A 23,004-nucleotide genomic window follows, 5' to 3' on the forward strand; every position below is an offset into this window, starting at 1 on the left:
TGCAGTTCTGGCGCCCTTGCGCAGTCTGCCACCGAGGCCGTGCCATTGGCTAAATTGCGCTCGATTTTGCAGCCAATTTACAACATTTCGACCAATGGCACATCACCGTTCCCGCACACTATTTATCGTAAAGTGCGAATTGAATGGAGCTCTTTATTAAGTACGCTGCATACGGAGGGCGGTGGAACGCACCTACTGGGGTGCAGGTTTGAAGCGAACGGTTTCAGACGAGCTTGCGTCGAGAGGCAACATAATATGTTACTCTTCCTATGTTATAGGAAGAGTGTCGGACCAATATTTGTCAGGCTGCAGTGCAGGCACATGGTTGGAGGAGATTGTGTGGCTGGCTGGACGACTATGACGCGTTCGTTTTCGGATATTGTAGCTCGATGAAGGTCATCGCGTCATTGTTGCCCATAGTCGGTGCTGACATATTTACATTCAAGAAATTGACTGTGAACACTGAAGCACAAGCATATCTACGAACAAACCGCACGGTTTCTTTATGGAAATCTCGAACGAGCAACTCGTCCCTCGTCAACACATCCGTTAACATCGAGTCCACGTCGAAGACTATATAACGTATTTGGGTTACTAGTACACGTAAATAATGACAACGTGTCACATCGTATACAGGTTGTCATGCAGTCTGAATACGGCGTTTTTTCTTGGAGCCCTACCATGCAGCATAGGGTCAATAACTCATCCTAGCGGAATGGTTGATACCGAAGTGTTGCGCGTGAGGGCTGACAGCAGCGCATTGAGCTGCTTGACGCGCTGCATGTCGTTCCAACGCACGTCCTCGCGACGCGCGTGTACTTCGGCCGCGTCTTTGGACGCCATACCAGACTGTGTTTGCTTCTCCAGTATAAAGTAGTCGCCTTCGCCGTCGTAGTAGGAGTCGAGTTCGAGCTGGTCCGGGTAACGCATGACGGCGAGTTTGATCTCGACGCAGAGAGTCATTTCAATCGTCATCGCAGTGTCGTTGCCGGTGCGGAGAAAGCTGCAAACGTCAGCGCAATTGTCGCAGTGCGCTGCGTCGAGTTCAATGTTCGTGATTGCATAGTCGTTGAAAGCAGGGAGCGGGGCAAGAGCATCGCCGCTAACCAAAGCGTCCAGGCACTCGGTGGCCAAGTACTTGAGCAACGCATGAAAGCGCGCACCCGATGCCTGAGATTGTAGCGTCTCGACTAGCGGGTACAGCTCGTCGCGGGCGGCGTCGAGAGTTGCTGGTAGCGCCGAGCGCCATTCGGCCGCACAGTCCAGCGCCGCTTCGGGCGACACGAACACAAGGGCCCGAAGAAGATCGGCGACTGAGCTTGTGAGGCTACTGTCGGCGCTGTTGCGGTGTGGGTATTTGAGCGTTCGGGCGGATTCGAGCAGAAAGCTTGTCACAAGAGCACCCGTTGCCGTCGATAGAGGCGCGCGCTTGACGAACATCAGAATGGCCGAGACGTTTTCCGTGAGGTTCCGGGAGGAGGCTCGGCACGCCGTTAAGAGCTTTGCATCGAAACAACCTACGACCTCCATGTACTGCAGCAAGGTCGCAATATCATCCGCGTACAAATAACCGCCCTTCGACTGCGCCGTCAATGCCATTGTGATGGCGGCAGTGTACGGCGCCTGATGTAGCGATGGCTGGAGCCGAGTGACCGCCAGCAAGGCCCTTGGAAGATACTTCAATCGGTGCCATGTCGACGGAGCCGCCAAGAGCGCTGCAGGCGAGCCGACGCGGCGCGAATACACAAAGCTGTCGACGACCAGGAGCAGCGGAGGTGTTAGCCACTGGCCGAGGTAGTTGTCGCCCGGACGCGTCGGCAGCACATCGTCAAAGTACCAATCCAACAAAATGCAGTGCTCGGTCGGGGTCCAACCCGGCCAAAAATTGGGCTCCACGAGAAGAGTCTGCCAGCACGCTTTGAGAAACTCGCCAATATATGGCTGCTGCAACGGCGGACACACAGCGTCGCTCTCCGAAGTGAGACCCGCCAAGCTGGCAAGGAGGTGGCAGATCGCGTTGGCGTCGCCCTCGTTGGCCGCCCGCGCAAGGAAGCCCTCGATCGCAGGCAGCAGCGTCGGCCAGCCAAACGTTTCCAAGCTCGTATAGATGCACTGAGCGGGTCTGGTGTCTTGGGAAGACGAAATACACAGCGTGTCACGAATGAAGCGCTGAAGCAGCTCAACGTCTTCGTACTGGAGCAAGAGATGGAACATGGCGATCTTCTCGTCATCATTGGTCCGACCAATGACGTTGTCGAATGTCGTGAGCGCGCCAATCATACAGTCGTGGAGTCCGAGGCCGAGGTCGTCGAGCTGGCCATGGTCAAAGGCCGCTCTTAGCAAAGACACAGCGCCCGACGGACCCACAATCGTGACACGGAACCGCTTGGGCCAGAAGAGGATCGCGGTCTTCGGACGCACGGTCTCGTCGCTGCCTATGCCCTTGCTGTCGACGAAGTGTTCGACAGTCGTGGCATAGAGACCAGAGAGAACGGTCCTCGGCACATTCCACGCTTCGTGGCTCATGTAGTCCGTGACTCGGGTATCAAAGTGCACCCAATGGCCGTCGGCATCCTCGAACGCGTACCAGTATGACGCATACTGTTCCAAGCCAACGAGCGCAACGTCGTAGCCGCCCGTTGCCACGAGCACATCGACGAGAGTCTTGTCGATGCGCTCGAGCAGGTAAGTCGACAGCATTTGCATTCTGGTCCCAAGCGCAATGCAAGGGATATCACTCGGTGGGTCGTTGGCGATCGCTGCAAAAGCTTCGATGACGTCATCCCGGGTCACCGGCGGCTCCCACGACTGCGCGTCGCACGTCAAGGCGTACACAAGCACCACGCGACGGCCGGATGTGATTGGCGCGCTCGTGATCTTATTGAACGAGGCAAAGAGCTGCACGCCTTCCCGCGACGCTGTCAACACCTGCGTGTCGGTGCCGTTGGTGAACGTCAGCTCACCACCCTCGTATGTTGACGGCAAAGAGACCACAAGCGTCCCGACGACATGCGGGATCTCGGGCGTCGGCGCCAGCGTCGTTCCGACAGAGTCGATGCAGAGATGCGACAAGACCACACGGACAGGGCTATTGACGTAGAGCGATCGCTGGAGGGCTGGAAGAATCTTCATATCGAGGTACGTCTCCCACGTCTCCATCTCAAGCATCGCGATCTTGGCTGCGGGAATGATACTGGTGTAAAGTGCTGTGAGCTGCTGCTCTTGCGTCGAAGTCCATGGCCAGGCGAGAGGACCGTCGACGCCGTCCAGAGCAAATGCTGGCGCCAATGGCACGGACAGCTCGGTGCGATACACATACGACTGGGCCTGAAGATGTTTGTCAAAGGCAGCCTTGTATCGAGCAGCGGATGCCATCGATGTCGGGGGTGGTGAGCAAGCCGAAGATGAGCCACTAGGACGCTATAGCGCGCGTAAACGTTTCGATTCTGGTTGAAGATGCGAATAGCTTCCGTTGAGAATAGCGTTGGAGGCAAAGCATCTGGATCAATGCGCTGCATACTAGTACAGTACCCCTCACCAACATGGAGGCTAGAGATTCTCTGGGGTCATAAATCACTTCTGCGTCTCAGCCAATCAACCAGCCACGGGGCTTTGTGCTGTAGCCACCCAAACCCCCTCGGACCAACAGCTTCGGCCAGCACCACCAAATATACCCAAGGAGAATAAGGGAAAACTTACAATTGTTAAATACGTGGAGATATATAGACACTAATATGGTGCGCTCCGGTGCTTCTTCTTGGAGCAGTGCACGTCGCAGAGGTTGTCGTTGCGCTCGTACGCTGGCCGTTGGCAGCCATCGGCGCGGCAGCGCTTGCCACCACCGTGCGCCCAGCAGAGACCGTGGCGCAGCGCCGTTTTTGTGCAGCCGGCCTCGCCGCACTGCTTGCCGCCGCCGTGGGACCAGCACACGCCGTATGTCTTGGAGCGGTTGGAGCAGTTGGGGAACGAACACGTCTTGGAGCCGCCGTGCTTCCAGCAGAGGCCGTTGGTCTTGGCGCCGCTCGGGCAGTCGGCGACGCTGCAGCGCTTGCCGCCGCCGTGCGCGATGCAGTGACCGCGCGTCACGGCGAACTTGGTGCAGCCGGCGTGCTTGCACGGGCGCGAGCGCGGCGCGGGCGGCGACCGCGTCTTGGCCATGAGCGGGCTCACGCGCGGACTGCGCAGGCCCATCGTGCTCGTCTCGGGGCTCTGCGGGCAGCTCGACGGCGGGGCAAAGTCGTGCACGAGGAAGGCGAGCGAGAGCTTGGACGCCATGCTGGTCTTGCGTTTCGGTGTTGGAAATTGGCAACTGGCGACTTGTCATCCTCCGGTGACGCCAGAAATGTATCTGTACGTGTTCGATTTATCTTGATTGAAGTATGCCATAGTGTAAGGCGAACGTACGGTTGTACGGACTTGGTTCGGCCGAGGGCCCTGACGCGATGCTTGGCCCGCTTTCCCAAGACTGTCTCGACAGCTGGCTGCCGACCAGTTCGGCGGGGGATGGGTGCTGGCCCATACAAAACCCAAGTGCTTTGCAATGGGTTCGGCGCCGTTCGGTGGCCACGCCACGTGCAACAGACGTGATCATAAGCGCGCCCCTCGACGAGGACCCTACTGATTCACCAAGCCTACGTAGTATAAAATCCACTAACTGATATGGGGTCCGCGCTAGCGGGCCACGCGCAGAGCGCCAGCGCCACGAGCCCACTTAAGCCGTGGAGCCTTGCATTTGAGACGGTAAGGAGAAGTGCGTTTTGGCATCTCGAACGCGCATGTGACTTGTCACCACGTGTCACACGCCAGCTGGGCTTCTAGATCTCTGAACCGGAGGATTGTTATGATCAAATGACGATGTTATAACTGCGGGACGACGACTGCAGTGCAGCTCTGGGAGTGTTTTTGTATGAAAACTACTCATCACCTACGGTACGCTGGATAGTGGGAGGAGCAAGATGGCACTGCGCAACGCTGGATAGGCAAGTGGCAAGTGGCGAGATCACCGCCGAGGGCGGTGGCAGCAAACACACGCGAAACGACAGCTTTTCTCCAACAACGAGTATCTCTTGCGAGGCCGGATCAACCGTCATCAAGGCGTTGGACGTTGAACCGAGATCGCTGCACCAGCAGGTGGGCGCCTGTCGCGCGAGCCAGCGTCGTGCAAAGTCACACTAATTGGCGTGCAAATGACGAGAGTTTTGGAGCGCCTGTCTGGGTTCGTCCGTGTTTACGTCGGGTGCCACCGTCACGCATACCACGGCCGTCGCAGCGTCTGCGTTATAACACGCAGCCAGCGACATCCAGCGCCGCAGCCTTTCGAAATGCAAAGCAACTCGGTTGGACTGAAGCCGACAGCTGTCCGACCCTCATACACTACGGTATCATAGTTCGTCTACAGGTCTTCTACTACTGGTGCTGGAGCCGGTCAACCTGCGCCTGTAGCGTCGCCAGTGCGGCCAAGCTCTCGCCGAGACTGGCGTGCTCGACAGAGGCTTGACCGATGCGTTCGTCGTCCTGCGCCTGGATGGCTTCGGGGACGTTCGTCGCGTACTTGGGGTCGGCCCGCTTGGCGTCCAGCATCGCGAGCGTCTTCGCAGCCTTGGCCTGGCGCTTCATGAGGCGGTCGACCTCGGCCGAAATGCGACCGCTGGTCTCGAGCCCGATGGGCAGCGGCAACAGCACTACGTTTTTATACACCCAATGAGCCAGCGTCCTTGCTGCTGTTGCCCGCGATCCCACTGCAGATCCTTCGGCATACGCCAGCATCCATATTCAATAACAAATCGTACCTTGGCAGTGCTCGTGTAGCGAGTGCGTGAGCCAGATATGGTCGGGCGACTTGGTCTCGTCGTCGACGGTGCTCACGAGCGCGACCGGCCCGGCCCGGCACTGCGTTGCAATGTCCTACGCACGCGGTGACATCCAGTGGCTTGCGACAGCGGCCACGTACGCTCAGGTTGCGCTGTAGGAGCGCCATCGTCGTCGCATCACTGCACTGAATCTTCAAGCCACTAAGAACACAGCTCGGTTCGTCAATGGGAGAGCGAAAAGGTGGTACTCGACGGTCGACGCGTCCGGCGCCAGCGTCTTGCGCGTGTGCCGCAACGACCGCACCGCGTGCATGACATCCAGTACCGCCTAAACCATCCAGTGTTTGATGCAGAATATGACCAAACGCCAAACCTGCATGCTCGCTTCGGCGTCACGGTCCACCCAGCGCGCCCACTGCGCCGGATCCGGGAACGCGGCCGTCATGAGCGAGTGCTCGCTGCCGCCTTGGAGCCGCTGCCTACAGACGCTGATAAGCAGGTACGATCCGAGTCTTATTGTCTACCAGAGCTCTTCGGTCACAAACGGCATGATGGGGTGCAAGAGCCGCAGCGACGTGTCCAAGGCAGTCGTCAGCGTCGCCTTGGCCGCCTCCTTGGCGTGCGCATCGTCGTCTTGGTACAGAACAGGCTTGGAGAACTCAATGTACACGTCGCAGAGCTCCTGGATGAAGAAGCGCTGGGCCGCCGTCGCGCTGGTGGCGAGCTTAAAGCTGCCGTAGCCGTCGTGCACCTTGGTGACGGCGTCCGCCTACCTCGACGGTCCATATCCAATTGAAATATTTTGCCATATATGCGTACCAGTCGGCTGAGAATCCAGCGGTCCGCGAGACTCATGGACGGCACGTGCGACTCGAGCGATGACGACGACGCTGTCTGCACCAATGGCAGCGCATACCGCAGAGCGTTCCACATCTTGTTGCAAAAGTGGCGCGACGCCACGACGCGCTGCAGATCCATGTTGATTTGACGACCTAGAAAGATATATGGATGCGTCGTATGGCCACTATCTATGTGTACCTTGCGAGAGATACGAGGCCAGCGTGAGCCGGAGCGCGTCCGTGCCGCAGCTCGGGAGGCCGCTCGGAAACTCCTTCTTGAGCTCCTTCTCGGCCCGCGCGCGCTCCTTGGGGTCGAGGTTGCCTTCCTGAAAAAGTATCAATGTATCAGATAACATCAGAGAGAGTATGTACGTGGAGGCCGTCGAGGAGCGTCGGGAGGTCGATGCCGCCAATCACATGCAGCGGATCGATGACGTTGCCAAGGCTCTTGGACATCTTGCGGCCCGTCTTGTCGCGCACCATTGGGTGCAGCCACACAGCCTTAAACGGCTGTGTGCCGCCGCTGAGCTACACATAGCTCGATATATATACATTGATACAAACTTGATACTGTACCTCGGTGCAGAGCATGCTCATGCGGGCGACCCAGAAGAAGAGAATGTCCGAGCCCGTCTCGAGGAGCGACATTGGGTACAAGTGGCGAATCGACTCGGGGACGCTATCGTCATTCGGCCACTCCTACAAACGCCATTAGGCATAGCTCTCCAGTATCAACTTGATACCAGCGACGAAAGCGGGAGCAAGGCCGAACTGAACCACGTATCGAGAACGTCTTCGTCTTGCTCGAGCGTGAATGAGCCCGGCGACAGGTCGTACTGCGTCATCGCCTGCGCCGTTGCGTCTTCGATGGACCGCGCGACGACCCACTTGTCGTCCGTCGTCATCTTGTCGGTATGGACGCGGTAGGCCGGAATCCGGTGCCCCCACCACAGTTGGCGCGAGATGCACCAGTCCTGGACGTTGTCGAGGAAGTGATACCACGTGTGCTGGTGCTGCGTCGGCGGCTGGAACGGCAGCGCCTCCGTGCGCACCGCCTGCCTCAGACCGATCAGTTGGGCTCTGGTTGCTAACGACGTACCGCCGCCGAGCGCGCCGCCATGTCTTCGCACTTGATGAACCATTGCGGCATCAAGTACGGCTCGATGACGTTGCCCGAGCGCGAGCAGATTGAGACCGTCGTCGGGTGGTCCAGCTACGAGTCCTTCAGAGTCCCATAACGTTCACGACGCCCACCGTGTCGATGAAGAGCCCCTTTTCGCGGAGCAGCTCGATTATGTGGAGCCGCGCGTCAAAGCGGTCCAAGCCTGAGAGCGACGGGATGTCGGTCACCATCTTGCAGTCGAGGTCGATCACGATGGGCTCAGGCAGGTTATGGCGCTGGGCGCACGCAAAGTCGTTGGCGTCGTGGGCCGGCGTGATCTTGACGACGCCAGTGCCGAGCTCGGGGTTGACGAGCGCCGCGTCACAGACGATCGGGAGTCTCTGACCCGAGAACGGGTGCAGCACAGATCGCCCGTGGAGGTGCGTGTACCGGTCGTCCTCCGGGTGCACGGCGACGGCCACGTCCCCGAGGATGGTTTCCGGACGCGTCGTGTCGACCTCGACGAAGAGGTCGTCGGCGTCGGCGACCTAGACGCAAATTAGTGTTGCGAATGCTATACAACTGGGAAACCTGGTAGCGGAAGCGGTACATGACCCCAAACTCCACCGGCGCCTTGCGACCGGGCAGCGGCAGCAGCGTGCGCTTCGTCAACGGCACTGCGTCCACCTCAATGTCTGAAATGGCGGTCTGGAGCGTCGGGCACCTACTCGACGCGTGAGATGCCTCCTCGCTGCATATGCTCGCACCAGTTGACCATGCGCCGGTGGCGGTAGATGAGGCCTTTCTCGTGGAGACGGACAAAGGCGTCGACGACCGCGGCCGACCTAGCGCATGCGTGAGCCATCATACAGGCATCATTTCGTCGCACGCACCGAGGACCGTCGAGCGTAAAGTACTTGTGGTCGTGGTTGAGGACGGCGCCGAGCCGGTCCAGCTGCCCGAGGATGCGCGACCCGTACGTCTCGTACCACGCCTCGACATGGCTTAAGAAGGCGTCGCGGCCAATGTCGTGTCGCGTGAGCTGCTGCTCGCGCATGAGCTTCTTCTCGACGACACTCTGCGTGGCGATGCCGGCGTGGTCGAGGCCCGGGATCCAGCGCACGTCGAAGCCGCGCATGCGGTGCCAGCGCGCGATCGCATCCTGGATCGTCGCCGTGAGCGCGTGGCCAATGTGCAAGGCGCCAGTGATGTTGGGCGGCGGCAGCAGCATCGTAAAGTGCTCCGTCGCGTCCGGCGTCGACGCGTGCGTCTGCCAGTAGGGCTGCCAGCCCTCTTCCACCGACATCGGGTCGTACGTCGGCGCCATCGGCGTCTCTAGAACGCGCCGCTTCAACGGCTCAGGTAACGATGCATATGAGCGCAAGAAACGCGTCGGCCGGCGCGGCTGCAACAAGCGGCGGATCATCGGCGGCTGGTTGGTACGCAATTGAATTCGGCATATGCCGCTTTCAACGTGACATGCGACACGCCAATATCGCGGGTCCTCGGTCGATAGCGTCACTGCGGCAGCTCCCCGGGACGTTGTCCGTTACTATCAATGGTACCCTAGTGCCGTAAGCGCACGTATGTTGGGTCGTTCTAACGAAGGGCCGACGCCGCCGTTCATTTGGTGGCGCCACCACCAGCGCCGAAAACACTGAAATAGTGTATATCATCAAAAGGTGTGCGCACCGTTTCAAGAGATCTCAACGCAACTCGAACGACGAGATGGCTCGCGTCGCGCCGCTCACGCTGGCCAAGCTCCGCGGCCCGCGTCTGTGGGCGCGCGAGGTGACGCTCTTCGAGCGCGCCCCGGGGTATGGCAGCAATGGCGTGCGCACGTCCAAGTACACGCTGGCCTCGTTCGTGCCCCGGAGCCTCCTCGAGCAGTTCCGTCGCGTGGCCAACTTCTACTTTTTGATCATTTCGCTCCTGCAGCTCACGACGCGCTTGTCGCCGACCAACAAGTACTCGACGATCGGACCGCTCCTGCTCGTGCTGGTGGCGACCATGGCCAAAGAGGCCGTCGAAGACAAGGCGCGCCACGACGCCGACGCCAAGGTCAACCGCACGCGCACCATGGCGCTGCGCAACGGCGCCTTCGCCTCAATCGCATGGCAGGACGTAGTTGTTGGCGACGTCTTGCGTGTCTCAGAGCACGAGTGGGTGCCCGCGGACGCCGTGCTCTTGCTCACGTCCGAGCCAGAGCAGATCGCCCACGTCGGGACGGCCAACCTCGACGGCGAGACGAGCCTCAAGGTCAAGACGTGTCCGTCGTACGGCGACATTGTCCTCGAGCGGACTGAGCACCTGCGCTCGGTCGCAGGCGTTGTTCGCACCGAGGCGCCCCACGAGTCCCTCTACACGTTCGAGGGCGAGATTGCTATGACGGACAAGGCGTCACCAAGCAGCGCGGCCACCACGAGCTTGCACATGGACAACGTCGTGCTCCGGGGCACCAAGCTCGTCAACACTGAGTGGGTCATCTGCGTCGTCGTGTACACTGGGCGCGACACGAAGCTGCTCTTGAGCACGAAAGCGGCGCCGTCCAAGTTTTCCCGCGTCGACGCGATCGCCAACCGGTGCATCCTCCTCATGTTCCTCCTGCTTGTGCTCGCCGTGACGCTGAGCGCGGCCGGGACTGTCTACTACGAGGCCGCGTTGCACCAGCACACGTACCTCCAGGGTTCGTCGCCAACGTCATTTGTGACCGCCTGGGTGACCTACCTCATCTTGTACAACAACCTCGTACGTCGACCTACGTGGCCGCGTCAATAAGATGTTGGATCTTAGGTTCCGATTTCGCTCTATATTAGCTTGGAAGTGGTCAAGTGGCACCAAGCGCGGCGCATGGAGCGAGACCCCAACCTGGTACCTTTCACTCTCCCACAGGTATATATTGACAAATAAGAACTAGACGATCGACGGAGTCCCGACGCATGTGCGGACAACCAACCTCAACGAGGACGTCGGGCAAGTGAGCTACGTCTTCAGCGACAAGACGGGCACGCTCACCAAGAACGAGATGGCCTTTCGCATCTGCAGCATCCACGGCGCCATCTACGACGTACAGCGCTTCTCTTGGTATAGTTTAATGTTCGTCACTGGCTCGAGTAGGACGCGTCGACACCAGTACCCCGCCGACAGAAGCCGAATTCGATCGCCGCCAACTGGGTGCACCAGACCCACGACGACCTGCTGGAGCGAGGCAGTGCGCTCGAGCCCGTCCAAGACTTTTTCCGGTGTCTCCTGCTCTGCCACACGGCGAGTGCGGCGCAAAGTGTGATGCGGTCGACGTCACCGGATGAAGTCGCACTCCTGAACGCGTGCCCGCGCTTCAACTGCGCCTTTGAAGGTCGGAGTCACAACACTCTGCGCATCCGCATCTTTGGCAAACGCGAAGAGTATTCGCTGCTGAGTCTCCACGAATTCGACTCGGACCGCAAGTGCATGTCGGTCGTCGTCCAGCGCAACAAGCTTTTTGACGACCAGGACCAACTGTTGACACCATGCAGCAAGAAGAGTTTGGCGCCGATCGTGGTGTACGTCAAGGGCGCCGACGCCAGCATGCTCCCATCGTCCCATGACTCGCTCCTGAGTCTGCACGTTCACTACTTTGCCTGCATGGGCCTTCGAACTCTCGTGTTTGGCCAAAAGATTCTGACGCCCTCGGCGTTCACTGCCTACAAGTTTAACAAAGCCAAGGACGAAGCCAGCGCGCTGCGGCACCTCGAGGCCAACGTCGACCTCCTTGGCGCGACCGGCATCGAAGACCGACTGCAAGACGGCGTCAAGGCCTGTGTCCGCAAGCTCGCGGACGCCGGCATCCACCTCTGGATGCTCACGGGGGACAAGGACGAGACGGCTGTCGCGATCGGCCACGCGTGCGGGCTCATTCCACCGAGCGCACGGCTGCTTGTGCTCGACAAGCGCACGAAACAAGACTGCCTTGACCAGATCACGCACATGCGCTACGTCCTCAAGAAGGACGGGCTCTGGGCCCCGCACAAGCCCAACGCCCAGCTCTCGCTCGTCCTCAACGGCGTCGCGCTCGAGTGCCTCCTCTCCGAGCCACCCAAGTCGTCGAAGCGCAGCAGTATCGTGCTCACGCGCCGCAGCATCCAGCTCGAGTGCGCGGTCAGCTACAGCACCCTAGCTTCATATACAGACGGCCCAACGGCCTTGATGGACCTCGTGAGCCAGTGCGGCAGCGTCATCGCGTGCCGCTTGTCGCCGTCGCAGAAGGCCGAGATTGTCGCCATGGTCAAGGCCAGCCCCAAGGCGCCCGTGACGCTTGCGATCGGCGACGGCGGGAACGACGTGACTATGATCCAGGAAGCGCACATCGGCGTCGGCATCGCGGGCCACGAAGGTCGTTGAGGTCCCATATGTGTTCTGAGAGGCTGTGATAGGCATGCAAGCGGTGCGGGCCGCCGACATTGGCGTCGGTCAGTTCCGGTGCCTCTCGCACCTCATTCTGCTCCACGGTCGATGGAACTACCTTCGCGTTACGAATCTCATCACGTTCACGTTCTACAAGAACGCTGTGCTCATCGGCAGCCTCCTCTGGTTCTCCTGTTCCTGCGGCTGGTCGGGCCAAACCCTCTACGACTCGTACCTCATGGTCGGCTGGAACGTCGCGTACACGCTTCTGCCGCTCCTCGTGCTCGGGATTTTCGACCAAGACCTCCAGGCGTGGATCGTGTGGCAAGCGCCGCGTATTCTACAATGCCTCCCGCCCTTTGGCGTCAAGCAGATCTTATGCACGCTACTCAACGCACTCTACCACGCGACGCTGCTCGTGCTACTCACCATGCCGTCGGTACTGGGGACCTCGCTCGACACGGGCGGCCTCTTCCTCCTCGGCACGCGCTTCTACGGCATTCTCATTGTGACTGTGACGCTCAAGGGCCTCTCGCTCATGCACCCAATGTACCGCTTCACGCGCTGGCATATAGCAGCACTGGTCGTGGGCGTCCTCGCCTACGTGGCCTTTGTCCAGGTGTACGCCCGCCTCTACCGCGTCTGGCCCAACGACGTCTTTGCCGACTTGTATGGGCTCGCGAGTCCAGCGCGCGACGAGCAACCACTCTTGCGCCTGCTCTTGTACCCTGTGCTCACACTGCTCTTGGACGCGACGGCGCGCGTGTTCCAGGTGTTGGTGGCGCCGACCAACGCCGACATCCTCGCCGAGCTCGAGGTCGCACCCCGTGGGCGGCGGATGCCGGGCACGGTCGCGTCCGACCGCTGGCGCACGCAGGACACGACGGGCTTTATGCTCCAGCGCTGCGAGACCTTTCGAAAGCTTGAGCTCTCGCCGCTCGACAAGGTGCTGCAGCAGCTCGCGCGCCTCCAGCGGGTACTCGCAACCCCTCGGCCTATCTGAACATGGGGCGTAGGAGGCGTCGATCGCCAACGGTCGGTCCGACCCGATGCTGCAAAAGGAGTCGGACTTGCAGCAAGGGTACGACCCGGCGACGATCCCGATGCACCCGCTCACCATGGTGTTCTTCAAGCACCCGGACCTCGAGGCTGAGTACCACCGCGGGTTCGTCGCCCGCGAGCGCAGCCGCCTGCGCGTCGTGCTTCTCTGGGTCGTCGGCCTCCTCGTGCCGTACGCCGTCCTCGAGTACTATAGCAGCAGCGGGTCGCCGTCGCGGCTCGGGCTGCGCCTGGCTTTGCTCGTCGCAGCGCTCTTGTTTGTGGTCTACACGCGCTGTCGGCTCTTTGCCCTGCACTACCACGGCTGCCTCGCGCTCGTCTTGGCGTCCATGGCGCTGCTGCTCTCGGCGACCGTCGCCACCACGGGCGTCTTCGCCGCGACGATCTTCCCGATCGTGCTCTTCGCCGTCGTCCGCATCAAGTTTGTGTACGCGGTCGCCACCGCGCTGCTGCATTTCGCCGCGTATGCCTACTGGACTCCGGCGCAGCTCAGCTGGTTTGGCGCGTACCTCGTGTTTGTGGCCGGCTTTGCGGCCAACGGCAGCTGGCGCACGCAGCGGGCGATGCGCCGGGATTTCCTGCAGAACCGATTTCTTTTGCACGAGGAGGCCCGCGCGCTGCGCATCTTGGACCACATGCTGCCACGCCATGTGATGCGTAAGCTCGAGGCGAGCGAGCCCGTCATCTCGGAGGCCGAGCCGTCCGTGACCGTCCTCTTCTGCGACGTGGTCGACTTTGGCCAGCTCCTCGAAGAGCACCCACCACCCCATGTCGTACAGCTTCTCGACCACATTTACTCCCTCTTTGACGAGCTCTGCTTCAAGTACAGTGTACAGAAGGTACGCAGGCCTTCATCGTTTTCGAATGCTACGTTGATTAGGTCGAGACGGTCGGGAAGACCTACATGGCGTGCGCCGGCCTCCAAGAACACAAGCTGTCGACGCCGCCCGTGACGCCGCATGCGCTACGCGCTGCGTGCTTAGCCACCGAGATGCTCGAGCGCCTCCGCGCGTGCCATTTCGACGAGCACGACCACGGTGCGTCACGTGTTTGATCGCGATGGCTCAGAGAACGCAGGGCTACGGCTGCGCATTGGGCTGCACTCGGGGCGCGTCATCACGGGGCTCGTCGGGAAGAAGAAGCAGCAATTCTCGCTCTTCGGCGACACCGTCAATACGGCGTCGCGCATGCAGAGCAGTAGCAAACCCGGTCAGATCCGCGTCTCAGAGGCCACGTACGCTTCTCTCACCCCCCACTTTGAGGCGACGTCCGAGAAGCTCCTCATCAAAGGCAAGGGGGTAATGGACACGTTCATCTTGGGGGACCCGGCGTCCGACGCGGCGAGGGCCCTACTCTCGATTATCGGCCGTTCGATGGACGAGACGGACATGCTATTGCAGCTCAGCGTTGTCGAGTGGCTCCAGTACGTTTTCCTTCCGATGGCGATCGCCCAGGCCGACGAAGACGCGATGCAGTCCCACGTGCACTCAGTGTGGCTCACGTTTCACGACGCCGAGATGGAAGCCATCTACTTGCGCAAGGTCATGGGGAAGCAAGCCACCGCCATGCGCTGGACGCTCTCCGTTCTGAGTCTCTACATGCTCTACGCCGTCGTGCGGGACGTCGGTCGATCCAGTGGCAGCGACGACACGGCCGCGCTCATCAGCATGCGCCTCGTACGTCTTATCGTCCAAGCGAGACCCTAACCCTTTCTCTGGAATAGATATACCTCGTGGCGGCGGCCACGACTGTGGGTCTACTGACCTACTACCACGTCCAACTAAACTTTACGACGTCGACGACCGCCCGACGTCACCAAGTGCTCCTCGTACTGAGTCTTTTGCTCGCTCTCGCCGTTCTCGGCGGACCGCAATTCCCGACACTGGATGCACCGCTCGTCTTTGAGATCGTCCATCTCGACTGGCTCTTTGTGGCCTTTGTCGCGTCGAGTAGTGGGCTGCTCTTGCACGAGTTCACGCTGCTCCTCAACGGTCTCGTGCTCGGTGCGCAAGTGCTTTTGCTGCTTGTCTACAGCAGCGACATTCTCCGCCATGCGAACCCCCTTCTCTTCTCTAGCTTTGGTGTCGTCGCCAACGTTGTCGTTTCGCGCGGACTCGAGTTCTTTCGCCGGCGGCACGTGTGGCTGCAGACGCGCACCGAGGTCGAGACAGCCAAAGCCGACCACCTACTGTACCAGCGCCTCCCGCAGCGCGTCGTTTCCAAGCTCAAGACGGGCGAGTCGGTCTGCGAGACGCACCACGAGGTACACCTTCCTCGCGTAGGGGTAGGTGTGAGCCGTTTCGGGGGTAGGTCGGCATTCTCTTCTCCGACATCCAGGGGTTTACGTCCCTCGCGTCGAAAGCGCAAACCGAGCAAGTGATCCAGATCCTCGATTCACTCTTCGCGGCCTTTGACGTCCTCACCGAGACCCACGGAGTCTTCAAGATGCAGACGATTGGCGATGCCTATGTGATCGTGTCGGGTCTACCCTACCCCGACATGGGCCTCTCTACCACCGTGCCGTCGTGGGTGCATACGTGTGCCAAGCGCCGCATGTCCCTCGCCGATATTCGCCAGCTAAACCAAGAGCTTGCGTCGAGCTGCGAGCCAACGGCGGTGCGCACTGTGGCTGAGCCCCTGCACCACTTGCAACGGCTCATCGAGATGGGTCTCGCGATGCAGCGAGAGGTGGCCAAGGTACGTCGCCGCCTCCTCCGTGGTATAAGATACGAATTACCGTAGATCTTTGACCCGACGAGCGGCGACCGCTTGCAGATGCGCATTGGCATTCACGCTGGCTCGATTGTCGGGGGCGTCATTGGCACCACGACGCTACGCTACGACATGTGGGGGCCGGACGTCCTCTTGGCGAATGCGCTCGAAGCGAGCGGGATCCCCGGCGGCCTCGTCGTGAGCAGCGCTGTCCGTGACGCGCTGACGTCACACGACGTCCCCATGACGTACCACAAGACGATTCAAAAGCACGTCGAGATCTACGCGGTGCGCGCAGAGACGAGGAAGGAAGACTGGGTCGTGTCCCTCCACGAGTCCGATCTGCGCAAAGCCAAACCCAAGTCTCTCACTGACGACCGCCGGTTCTCCAACTGATGATACCAATGCGCGTGTTAATGTCAATAATGCAAAGGGTTGCTGCTTGACGGCGACCCTCGGTGTGTGTGGCGGAGACTTGCACGCTTCTGTGTCGGGCTGGCCAAGCAAATAGGGTACTCTGACGCCGTGTACATCTTGGTATCACCTGGATCGGTCAGCGTGTTATATGTGGCTAAAGATGACTAGAAGTGGCGCACGCCACTATTTACAATGCAGCCAATATCGCGGGCCATACGCCTCGTTGGGCGACGCGAAGTAGCATTTTGTGGCCTCCGAAGCGCGTTCTACCTTGTGGCAAAGTTTAAGCGATTTCAATTTTCGATCGCATCTTCGCCATCCAGCGTCGAGCAGCGCGATGGCAGTGTGTGGATTTCGATTTCGGGACACATGATTGGATAAAAAGAGAAATCTAATGGCCAATGAGAGCATGACAATGGATCCCGCCCTCCCTGTCGAGCAATCTTCGCCTGCTTAGAACACTCGCCAAGCCACGACGTGAAGGCTGCACCAGAGCTGGCTGAAATCGATTTTGCCGAACGCATTAAGACCAACGGCCTTCGCTCACTTGCTCCGAGTACGTCGCTGCTTACACAAAGGCCGGCGTTGCAGCGGCCGCGGGGCTGTGAAGATCCAGCTCCATGGCCTTGTGCAGTGCAGTCTCGTCGTCGTCGCCGGCCGCCGAGCTCTCTTGCGCCGCAGCAATCTGCGCGGCAATCACGCGCCAGTCGAGGCGCTGCAGGGCCAACAAAATGAGCACAAACTTGGCGCCTTCCCCTAGCACACTAAGCTCTCCAATAAGATCAAGCACGCACACTATTTCCACGCACCTGCCCCACCAGAGACCCGCGAGGCCGCCGCGCAGCGTCAGGCCAAACAGGTACGAGGCCGGGAGGAGCACGAACCAGGACCCGACACCCGAAATGACCGCCAGCGTTGAAGCCAGCGACATGGCTTCAATGACCGCCGACAAGAAGACGTGGAAGCTCGAGAAGGCCATCGCGAGCCCAAACATCGGGAGGATGCTCAGAATAACGTCGACGACGGCCTCGTCACTGGTGAATACACCAATCAGCGGCCGGCCAAAGAGCACGACACCAAGCACCGTCACGATGGACGAAAGCGCGCCGAGGACAAACCCCACGAGTAGCGTGCGCTTTGCGTTGCGCGGCTGGTTGGCGCCAAGCGCATGCGAAATGCGCACTTGGATCGGAAGGCTAAAGCCCGCAAAGACGCCGTACCCGAGCATCCAGATGTTGAAGACGATGCTGTTGGCCGCGAGGTTGATGCCGCCGAGCGCGCCGGCGACCATGGCCACGACGTTGTATGCCCACTCGTCGAGCGCGAGGTTGAGAAACATGGCGCCAGTCAGCGACGCGAACCGGGCCACGTACGCTGGGTTGAGCACCGCCCACGACCAGCCGCCCCACGTGCCTACACCCTTCCTACTGAGTACGAGAAAGGCAGCACGACATCGTACGCTTGTGGTAGCCCTTGTACAGGAACGCATAGAGGAAGAGCGCGGTCGGCTGGAAGACGGCGGCGACAAAGGCCGCGAGCGGGCTCCCGATGAAGCCGAGACCGGCAAACGACCCGACGCCGTAGATCAGAACGTAGTTGGCGCCAAAGACAACGCCGACGCTCCACGTGTCGATGACTGTTGTTGGCGTGAGGATCTCTTGAGCCTGGAGGTATTGCCTGCGCCGTCCGTGAGCAAGAACGACGTACGATCGATGCAAAGTACCGCAGCGCGACGTAGAAGGCTTGGGGCCACACCGAGAGCGCCGAGTAGCGCGCGTACGTGTCGGCGAGCAGGAGGAGCTCGGCGTCGTCCGTCACGATCGACATGATGTCGCCGACGTAAAAGTACACCACCATCACGGGCACCGAGAGCAGCGTGAGCCCGAGCAGCCCGAGCTGGAACCACGTGCCGACGAGCTCGTAGTTCTTGGCGCCGTACGCTTGGCCGCAGAGCTACGTATGCATATAGCCATGTAGCACATCGTACGAGCTGCCTACGGTGCAGATGGAGACGGCAAACGCCCAGTTGAGCACGCGGAGCGCGCCGATGAACGAACCCGCGAGCGCGCCAGCCGCGAGCTCCTTCGTGCCGAGGTGCCCAAGGAAGGCCGTCGAGATGGTCGTGACGCAGAGCCGGCAAAAGGTCGCGAGGCTCACCTTCCACGCCATGCCGCCGATGGCCGCCGCCTCGGCGCGCAGGTCGCCCCAGCCGCCCTCGCTCGCGACGAGTGGCGTCGCTTCGTCGGCGCCCATGCTGCGTAATCGGCCGGATAAAGCCCTCCGGATACGCAACACATATGACGTGGCGCGTGGACGACACGAAAGTATCATCGCTGGTCAAGTAGCCAGTGCTGCAATCTTTTTCCGGCGTCCAAGATCGGTGGCGTCGGGTCCCACTGCCGACGCCGTCACTTACGACGTGTGTCGCAGTCACGAAGCCGTCGCCGCCGCCGTCCGCGGACGCGTGCCCAGCGCCATCGCACCGCTGCGTCGCACTCCGCGCCATTACCGAGCCGTGTCTATGGCTCCGTCCGACCGGCGCCGCCACGGGGCGGAAGCCATGCCTCGAACCGGCGCCAACGGCTACGATTGCGTTCAGCGTTGTCTCTCGAGGGCTATGGCGTGCGTCGCGTCTCGCCCGTGGCGACAGGCCGCCCGACCGAGGTGGCGGCGCGCGGCCGTGACGCATCGCTGGCTCGATGTTACTGCACCTGGGTGTAATTCATTCGGATTTGGCAAATGACTTGGCCATTGTATGTAATTTAATTCGAAAACGCAACGGCTCCAACCTATAAAAAGAGGTGCGGAGCCAGCAGGTCATTTTTGCCAAGTCGCCATGGGGAACTGCTGCTCGAACGCGAGCGCGGCGACGGTGATACCGCCGGTGCGCCCGTCGGTCTCGGCGTCCGCAGCCAAGGAGACGCCCGCTAGCCGCCGGTCCTCCGAAGGCCGGCGCTACTCGGCCGGCCCGCTCACGGTCAAGGACCTCGACATGCGCACGCTGGCACCGCCCCGCGCCAACGTCTTTACGAGCGGCAACTACACCTTCTCGTACGCCTTCGTGTCCCAGCGCGGCTACTACCCCGACGGTACGCTCTGCTTGTAATAGTTCGTGTGGCGCAGGCTGAGCACCTCCATGGCTAGCGCTCCACAAGCCCAACCAAGACGCGTTCACGTGCTTGCCGACCTTCCATGGCGACAAGTCCTTCTTTGGCGTCTTTGATGGCCATGGCTCGACCGGCGAACACTGCGCGCAGTTTGCCCGCGACAAGGTATCGCGCTGCTCGATCGTCTTGTGCCTCATGCAGCATCCTGCGTAGGTGCCAGACCTCTTGGCGGAGAACCTCAAGAACGGCATGCCTGTCTCCAACGCGCTCTCGCTCGCCCACATTGACGCCAACAGCCTCGTACGTAGTCATGCGTACCCTCCACCCTCTCATGCGGCATGCAGATCCACTCGGCGTCCTTTGACGACTCGATGAGTGGCACAACTGCAATCTCGATTCTCTTTGACGGCAATGAGATCCACGTGTCCAACGTCGGCGACTCGCGTGCGATCGTTGCGCAGGAAGTGTCGAGCGACGGCGAGGCACCACAGCTCGTGGCCAAGCCGCTCTCGATCGACCAGACGCCGTTCCGCAAGGACGAGCGCGACCGCGTCAAGAAGACGGGCGCGCGCATCATGACGGTCGACCAGCTCGAGGGCTACGAGCCGATCCACGAGAACTGGGGGCTCACGCTCGGCGACGAGATCGATGAGAGCGGCGACCCGCCGCGCATTTGGCACCCGCACGGCGACTACCCGGGCACGGCCTTTACGCGCAGCATCGGCGACCAGGTCTCGGAGGAGCTCGGTGTCTTTGCCGAGCCCGAGATCGTCACCAAGACGCTCGGCGCGCATGACAAGTTCCTTGTGATTGCGAGCGACGGCGTCTTTGAGTTCCTGACATCGCAGGCCGTCGTCAACATCGTCAAGCTCTACAAGGACCCGCTCGAGGCCTCCCGCGCGGTCGTCGAAGAAGCGTACAACCGCTGGCTGCAGTTTGAGGTGCGCACGGACGACATTACGTGCATCTGCATCTTCCTCGACGACGCGCCCATGGCTGCGCCCATCATGCCCGCCGTCTCGCGCGAAGCGTCGGCCAACTCGACCAAGATGCACCGCAACAGCATCATCGCCGGGCGCGAGGTGCTGCTTGCGATGGAAGACAGCCTGCGTCCCGTGCGCGGTCTCGGCGTCGACACCAACAAGAGCTGGCGGTCGCGCCAAACCATCATTGGCGCCGACGCTGTGCACATTTCCATGTTGCCCGATGACGACGAGGCGTCACGCGCGTCCTTGCCGTCGTCCCCGACGTCCGATGACGCGCCGTTTGACCTTGCTGCGCACACAGTCGCCAAGTCGGAAGAAGACAAGGATGCGCTGTGGAACATGGTCCAGCACAACTTTTTGTTTTCGCATCTGACCGACGACAAGGTCCGTCACGCAGCGTCCTGTCCGTGTCTCACGCGTCATTGTAGCTGAATGACGTCATTGCCGTCATGGACAAGGAGACCGTCCTTGCCGGCCAAGTCGTGATCCGCCAAGGCGACGACGGCGACAAGTTCTACCTCGTACGTCAACACATCTATCGAGACATCGACGGACGGAGGCGCGTAGGCGGAAGCTGGCAAGTACGACGTCCGCGTCAAGTCGCCCGAGATGCCGACGACCGACGACGACCACGAGCTCGGGCCCGTCGTCCATACGTACACGGCCACCGCGAGCGCGCACCCGACCTTTGGCGAGCTCGCGCTCATGTACTCCAAGCCCCGCGCGGCGTCGGTGGTCGCGACCTCGAACGGCACGCTGTGGTCGATTCGCCGGAGCGCGTTCCGGTCCATCCTTGTGCGCCGGCCGCTGCGCAACGTTGTCGCCCGCCTCCGCGCCGTGAGCCTCCTCAAGCCGCTCACGAGTGCGCAGCTGCACTTGCTCGCCGAAGCGATCAAGACGGTCGTCTACGAGAAGGACGCGGTCGTGTGCAAGGAAGGCCACGTCCACGACAAGTGGCTCGTCGTCGTCAGCGGCGCCATCTCGGACCTCAAGACGCAGCACACGTACTCGACGCACGCCTCGGTGACGGACTTTGCGCTCACGGGCTCCTCGTCCATGAGGTCCCCCGATCCCACTGTGTAGTATATGGGTGCTGAGGCTCAGATGCGTAGTCCGACGACGCTCGTGGCCACTGAAACCACCGAGTGCCTCTGCGTGACGCGGGCGGCGTTCGAAGAGGCCGTCGGCAACCTCGAGACGCTCGTGGCGACGTACCAGACACGGATAGCGCGCAAGCACGAGCTCACGGCGGCCAAGAAGACGACGCCGGTACGTTCGACCACGGAGAAGGGACGGTGTTTACGCCGTCGTGTAGCTGCGCGCACTGCTGCCGCTTGGTGCGCCGATCGAGGGCGTCTCGACCTTGGATGACCTTATTGTCGGGCCGACCGTCTTCCACGACGAGTCGTGCGCGTTCCGCATTGTGACGACTAAGAATGCAGATGCGAGTGCGATGACGCTGCGCTCGATGCCCAAGCAAGTCGCTTGCGATCGCCGACAAAAGCAGGCGCTGGCGGCCGAGCAGGACATGCTCCTCGCGCTTGGCAACGACCTTCCGCGTGGCATCACGCCGGTGGCGGCCATCAGCCACACGGCCACGGACCTGCACGCTCTCTTTGACCGCCCGATTGTGGGTCTCCTCGAGGAGTTTGGCATCTTCCCGCTCGCCGAGTCGTCCGTGCGCTACTACGCGGCCCAGCTCGTGCTCAGTCTCCAGCGCTTCCACGCGGTGCGTCCGCGGAACCCTCCTCTTCAAGGCTCATGCTGGGTGTAGGAGGGCATTTTGTGCCGGTCGCTGGACCCGACCAACCTCATGGTCGACGCGCACGGCCAGCTCTCGATCGTCGGCCTCCGGTACCCGCCTCTGGCAATATTGGCTGCAAGTGCTCACTCGGCGTAGGCAAAGCAAGTATGTCGGTGCCGGCCGCACCTTTACGATCTGCGGCAACCCCGAGTACATCTCGCCCGAGCAGATCAACGGCCACGGACAGTGCTTGGCGTCCGACTACTGGAGCCTCGGCGTCCTCCTCTACGAGATGGCGGTCGGCCACACGCCGTTTGACGGGCTCGCCGAGCTTGATATGTACCGCAGCATCGCGTCCTTCTCGCCGGTTCGAGTCCCTTTGCATGCCTGTATTCTCAGTGTAATGCTTGTAGGACACGCTCGCCTTTCCGGAGCACGTCTCGACGGGTCTGCGCGGCTTCATTGAGGCGCTCCTCCACACCAAACCCAACGAGCGCCTCGGCTGGACCGACACGATCGAGCTCGACGAAGATGCGGGTGTCATGAACGAAGCGTTCTTCGAGTCGGTCAACTGGGCCGCCCTCAAGGCCAACGAACTGCCGGTACGCCTTTCGACTCACTTGAAACATTGACATTTTTGGACAGGCGCCGCTCGAAGACATTGCCGGCGTCAAGTTTCGGGACCTCCTCGCGTCGGCGCCCGCGAGCAAGCGGACGCTGGACCTCGCCGTGCCGTACACGCGCGAGGTGGACTGGATGGCCGACTTTTAGCAGATAATGAAATTGGTTATAATTGTGTTGAAACGACCGCGAGGGGCGGGGAAATTGGTTATAATTGTGTTGAA

General features: G+C 60.9%; 6 protein-coding genes across 6 annotated transcripts; 2 read left to right on the plus strand and 4 right to left on the minus strand.

Annotated features, from left to right (window-relative positions):
- Window positions 1–640: 640 nt before the first annotated feature.
- On the minus strand, window positions 641–3,405 carry SDRG_00599 (hypothetical protein; the record flags this gene model as incomplete). Its single annotated transcript, XM_008606082.1, has 2 exons — window positions 727–3,405; window positions 641–676 (listed from the first exon to the last, which is right to left on the minus strand). Exons 1-2 carry the CDS (start codon window positions 3,373–3,375, stop codon window positions 641–643), a joined length of 2,685 nt encoding a protein of 894 aa, XP_008604304.1. The 5' UTR covers window positions 3,376–3,405.
- A 268-nt stretch (window positions 3,406–3,673) lies between these two features.
- On the minus strand, window positions 3,674–4,377 carry SDRG_00600 (hypothetical protein). Its single transcript, XM_008606083.1, has one exon. The coding sequence runs from the start codon at window positions 4,273–4,275 to the stop codon at window positions 3,730–3,732; it is 546 nt and encodes a 181-aa protein (XP_008604305.1). The 5' UTR covers window positions 4,276–4,377; the 3' UTR covers window positions 3,674–3,729.
- Window positions 4,378–5,337: 960 nt separating this feature from the next.
- Window positions 5,338–9,177, minus strand: SDRG_00601 (valyl-tRNA synthetase; the record flags this gene model as incomplete). The annotated part of the gene is made up of 16 exons (XM_008606084.1): window positions 5,338–5,681; window positions 5,790–5,904; window positions 5,951–6,011; window positions 6,059–6,138; window positions 6,184–6,289; window positions 6,335–6,579; window positions 6,630–6,802; window positions 6,849–6,975; window positions 7,022–7,172; window positions 7,221–7,348; window positions 7,393–7,704; window positions 7,749–7,862; window positions 7,904–8,299; window positions 8,343–8,475; window positions 8,519–8,596; window positions 8,645–9,177. 16 exons carry the CDS (start codon window positions 9,175–9,177, stop codon window positions 5,407–5,409), a joined length of 3,027 nt encoding a protein of 1,008 aa, XP_008604306.1. The 3' UTR covers window positions 5,338–5,406.
- A 267-nt stretch (window positions 9,178–9,444) lies between these two features.
- On the plus strand, window positions 9,445–16,373 carry SDRG_00602 (hypothetical protein). The gene is made up of 12 exons (XM_008606085.1): window positions 9,445–10,499; window positions 10,545–10,622; window positions 10,669–10,818; window positions 10,869–11,806; window positions 11,900–12,126; window positions 12,164–13,110; window positions 13,151–14,032; window positions 14,074–14,230; window positions 14,271–14,869; window positions 14,917–15,456; window positions 15,504–15,890; window positions 15,936–16,373. Exons 1-12 carry the CDS (start codon window positions 9,480–9,482, stop codon window positions 16,299–16,301), a joined length of 6,291 nt encoding a protein of 2,096 aa, XP_008604307.1. The 5' UTR covers window positions 9,445–9,479; the 3' UTR covers window positions 16,302–16,373.
- Window positions 16,374–16,661: 288 nt separating this feature from the next.
- Window positions 16,662–18,794, minus strand: SDRG_00603 (hypothetical protein). The gene is made up of 5 exons (XM_008606086.1): window positions 18,321–18,794; window positions 18,046–18,275; window positions 17,782–17,999; window positions 17,132–17,735; window positions 16,662–17,086 (listed from the first exon to the last, which is right to left on the minus strand). The coding sequence occupies exons 1-5, from the start codon at window positions 18,651–18,653 to the stop codon at window positions 16,891–16,893; spliced, it is 1,581 nt and encodes a 526-aa protein (XP_008604308.1). The 5' UTR covers window positions 18,654–18,794; the 3' UTR covers window positions 16,662–16,890.
- Window positions 18,642–22,991, plus strand: SDRG_00604 (AGC/PKG protein kinase). Its single transcript, XM_008606087.1, has 12 exons — window positions 18,642–19,411; window positions 19,467–19,594; window positions 19,643–19,729; window positions 19,774–20,799; window positions 20,844–20,936; window positions 20,983–21,476; window positions 21,528–21,684; window positions 21,731–22,144; window positions 22,190–22,269; window positions 22,316–22,526; window positions 22,573–22,761; window positions 22,805–22,991. The coding sequence occupies exons 1-12, from the start codon at window positions 19,159–19,161 to the stop codon at window positions 22,928–22,930; spliced, it is 3,258 nt and encodes a 1,085-aa protein (XP_008604309.1). The 5' UTR covers window positions 18,642–19,158; the 3' UTR covers window positions 22,931–22,991.
- The last annotated feature ends 13 nt before the right edge of the window (window positions 22,992–23,004 follow it).

The sequence above is a fragment of the Saprolegnia diclina genome, assembly GCF_000281045.1.
Source record: "Saprolegnia diclina VS20 unplaced genomic scaffold supercont1.1, whole genome shotgun sequence".
Taxonomy (NCBI): domain Eukaryota; phylum Oomycota; class Saprolegniomycetes; order Saprolegniales; family Saprolegniaceae; genus Saprolegnia; species Saprolegnia diclina.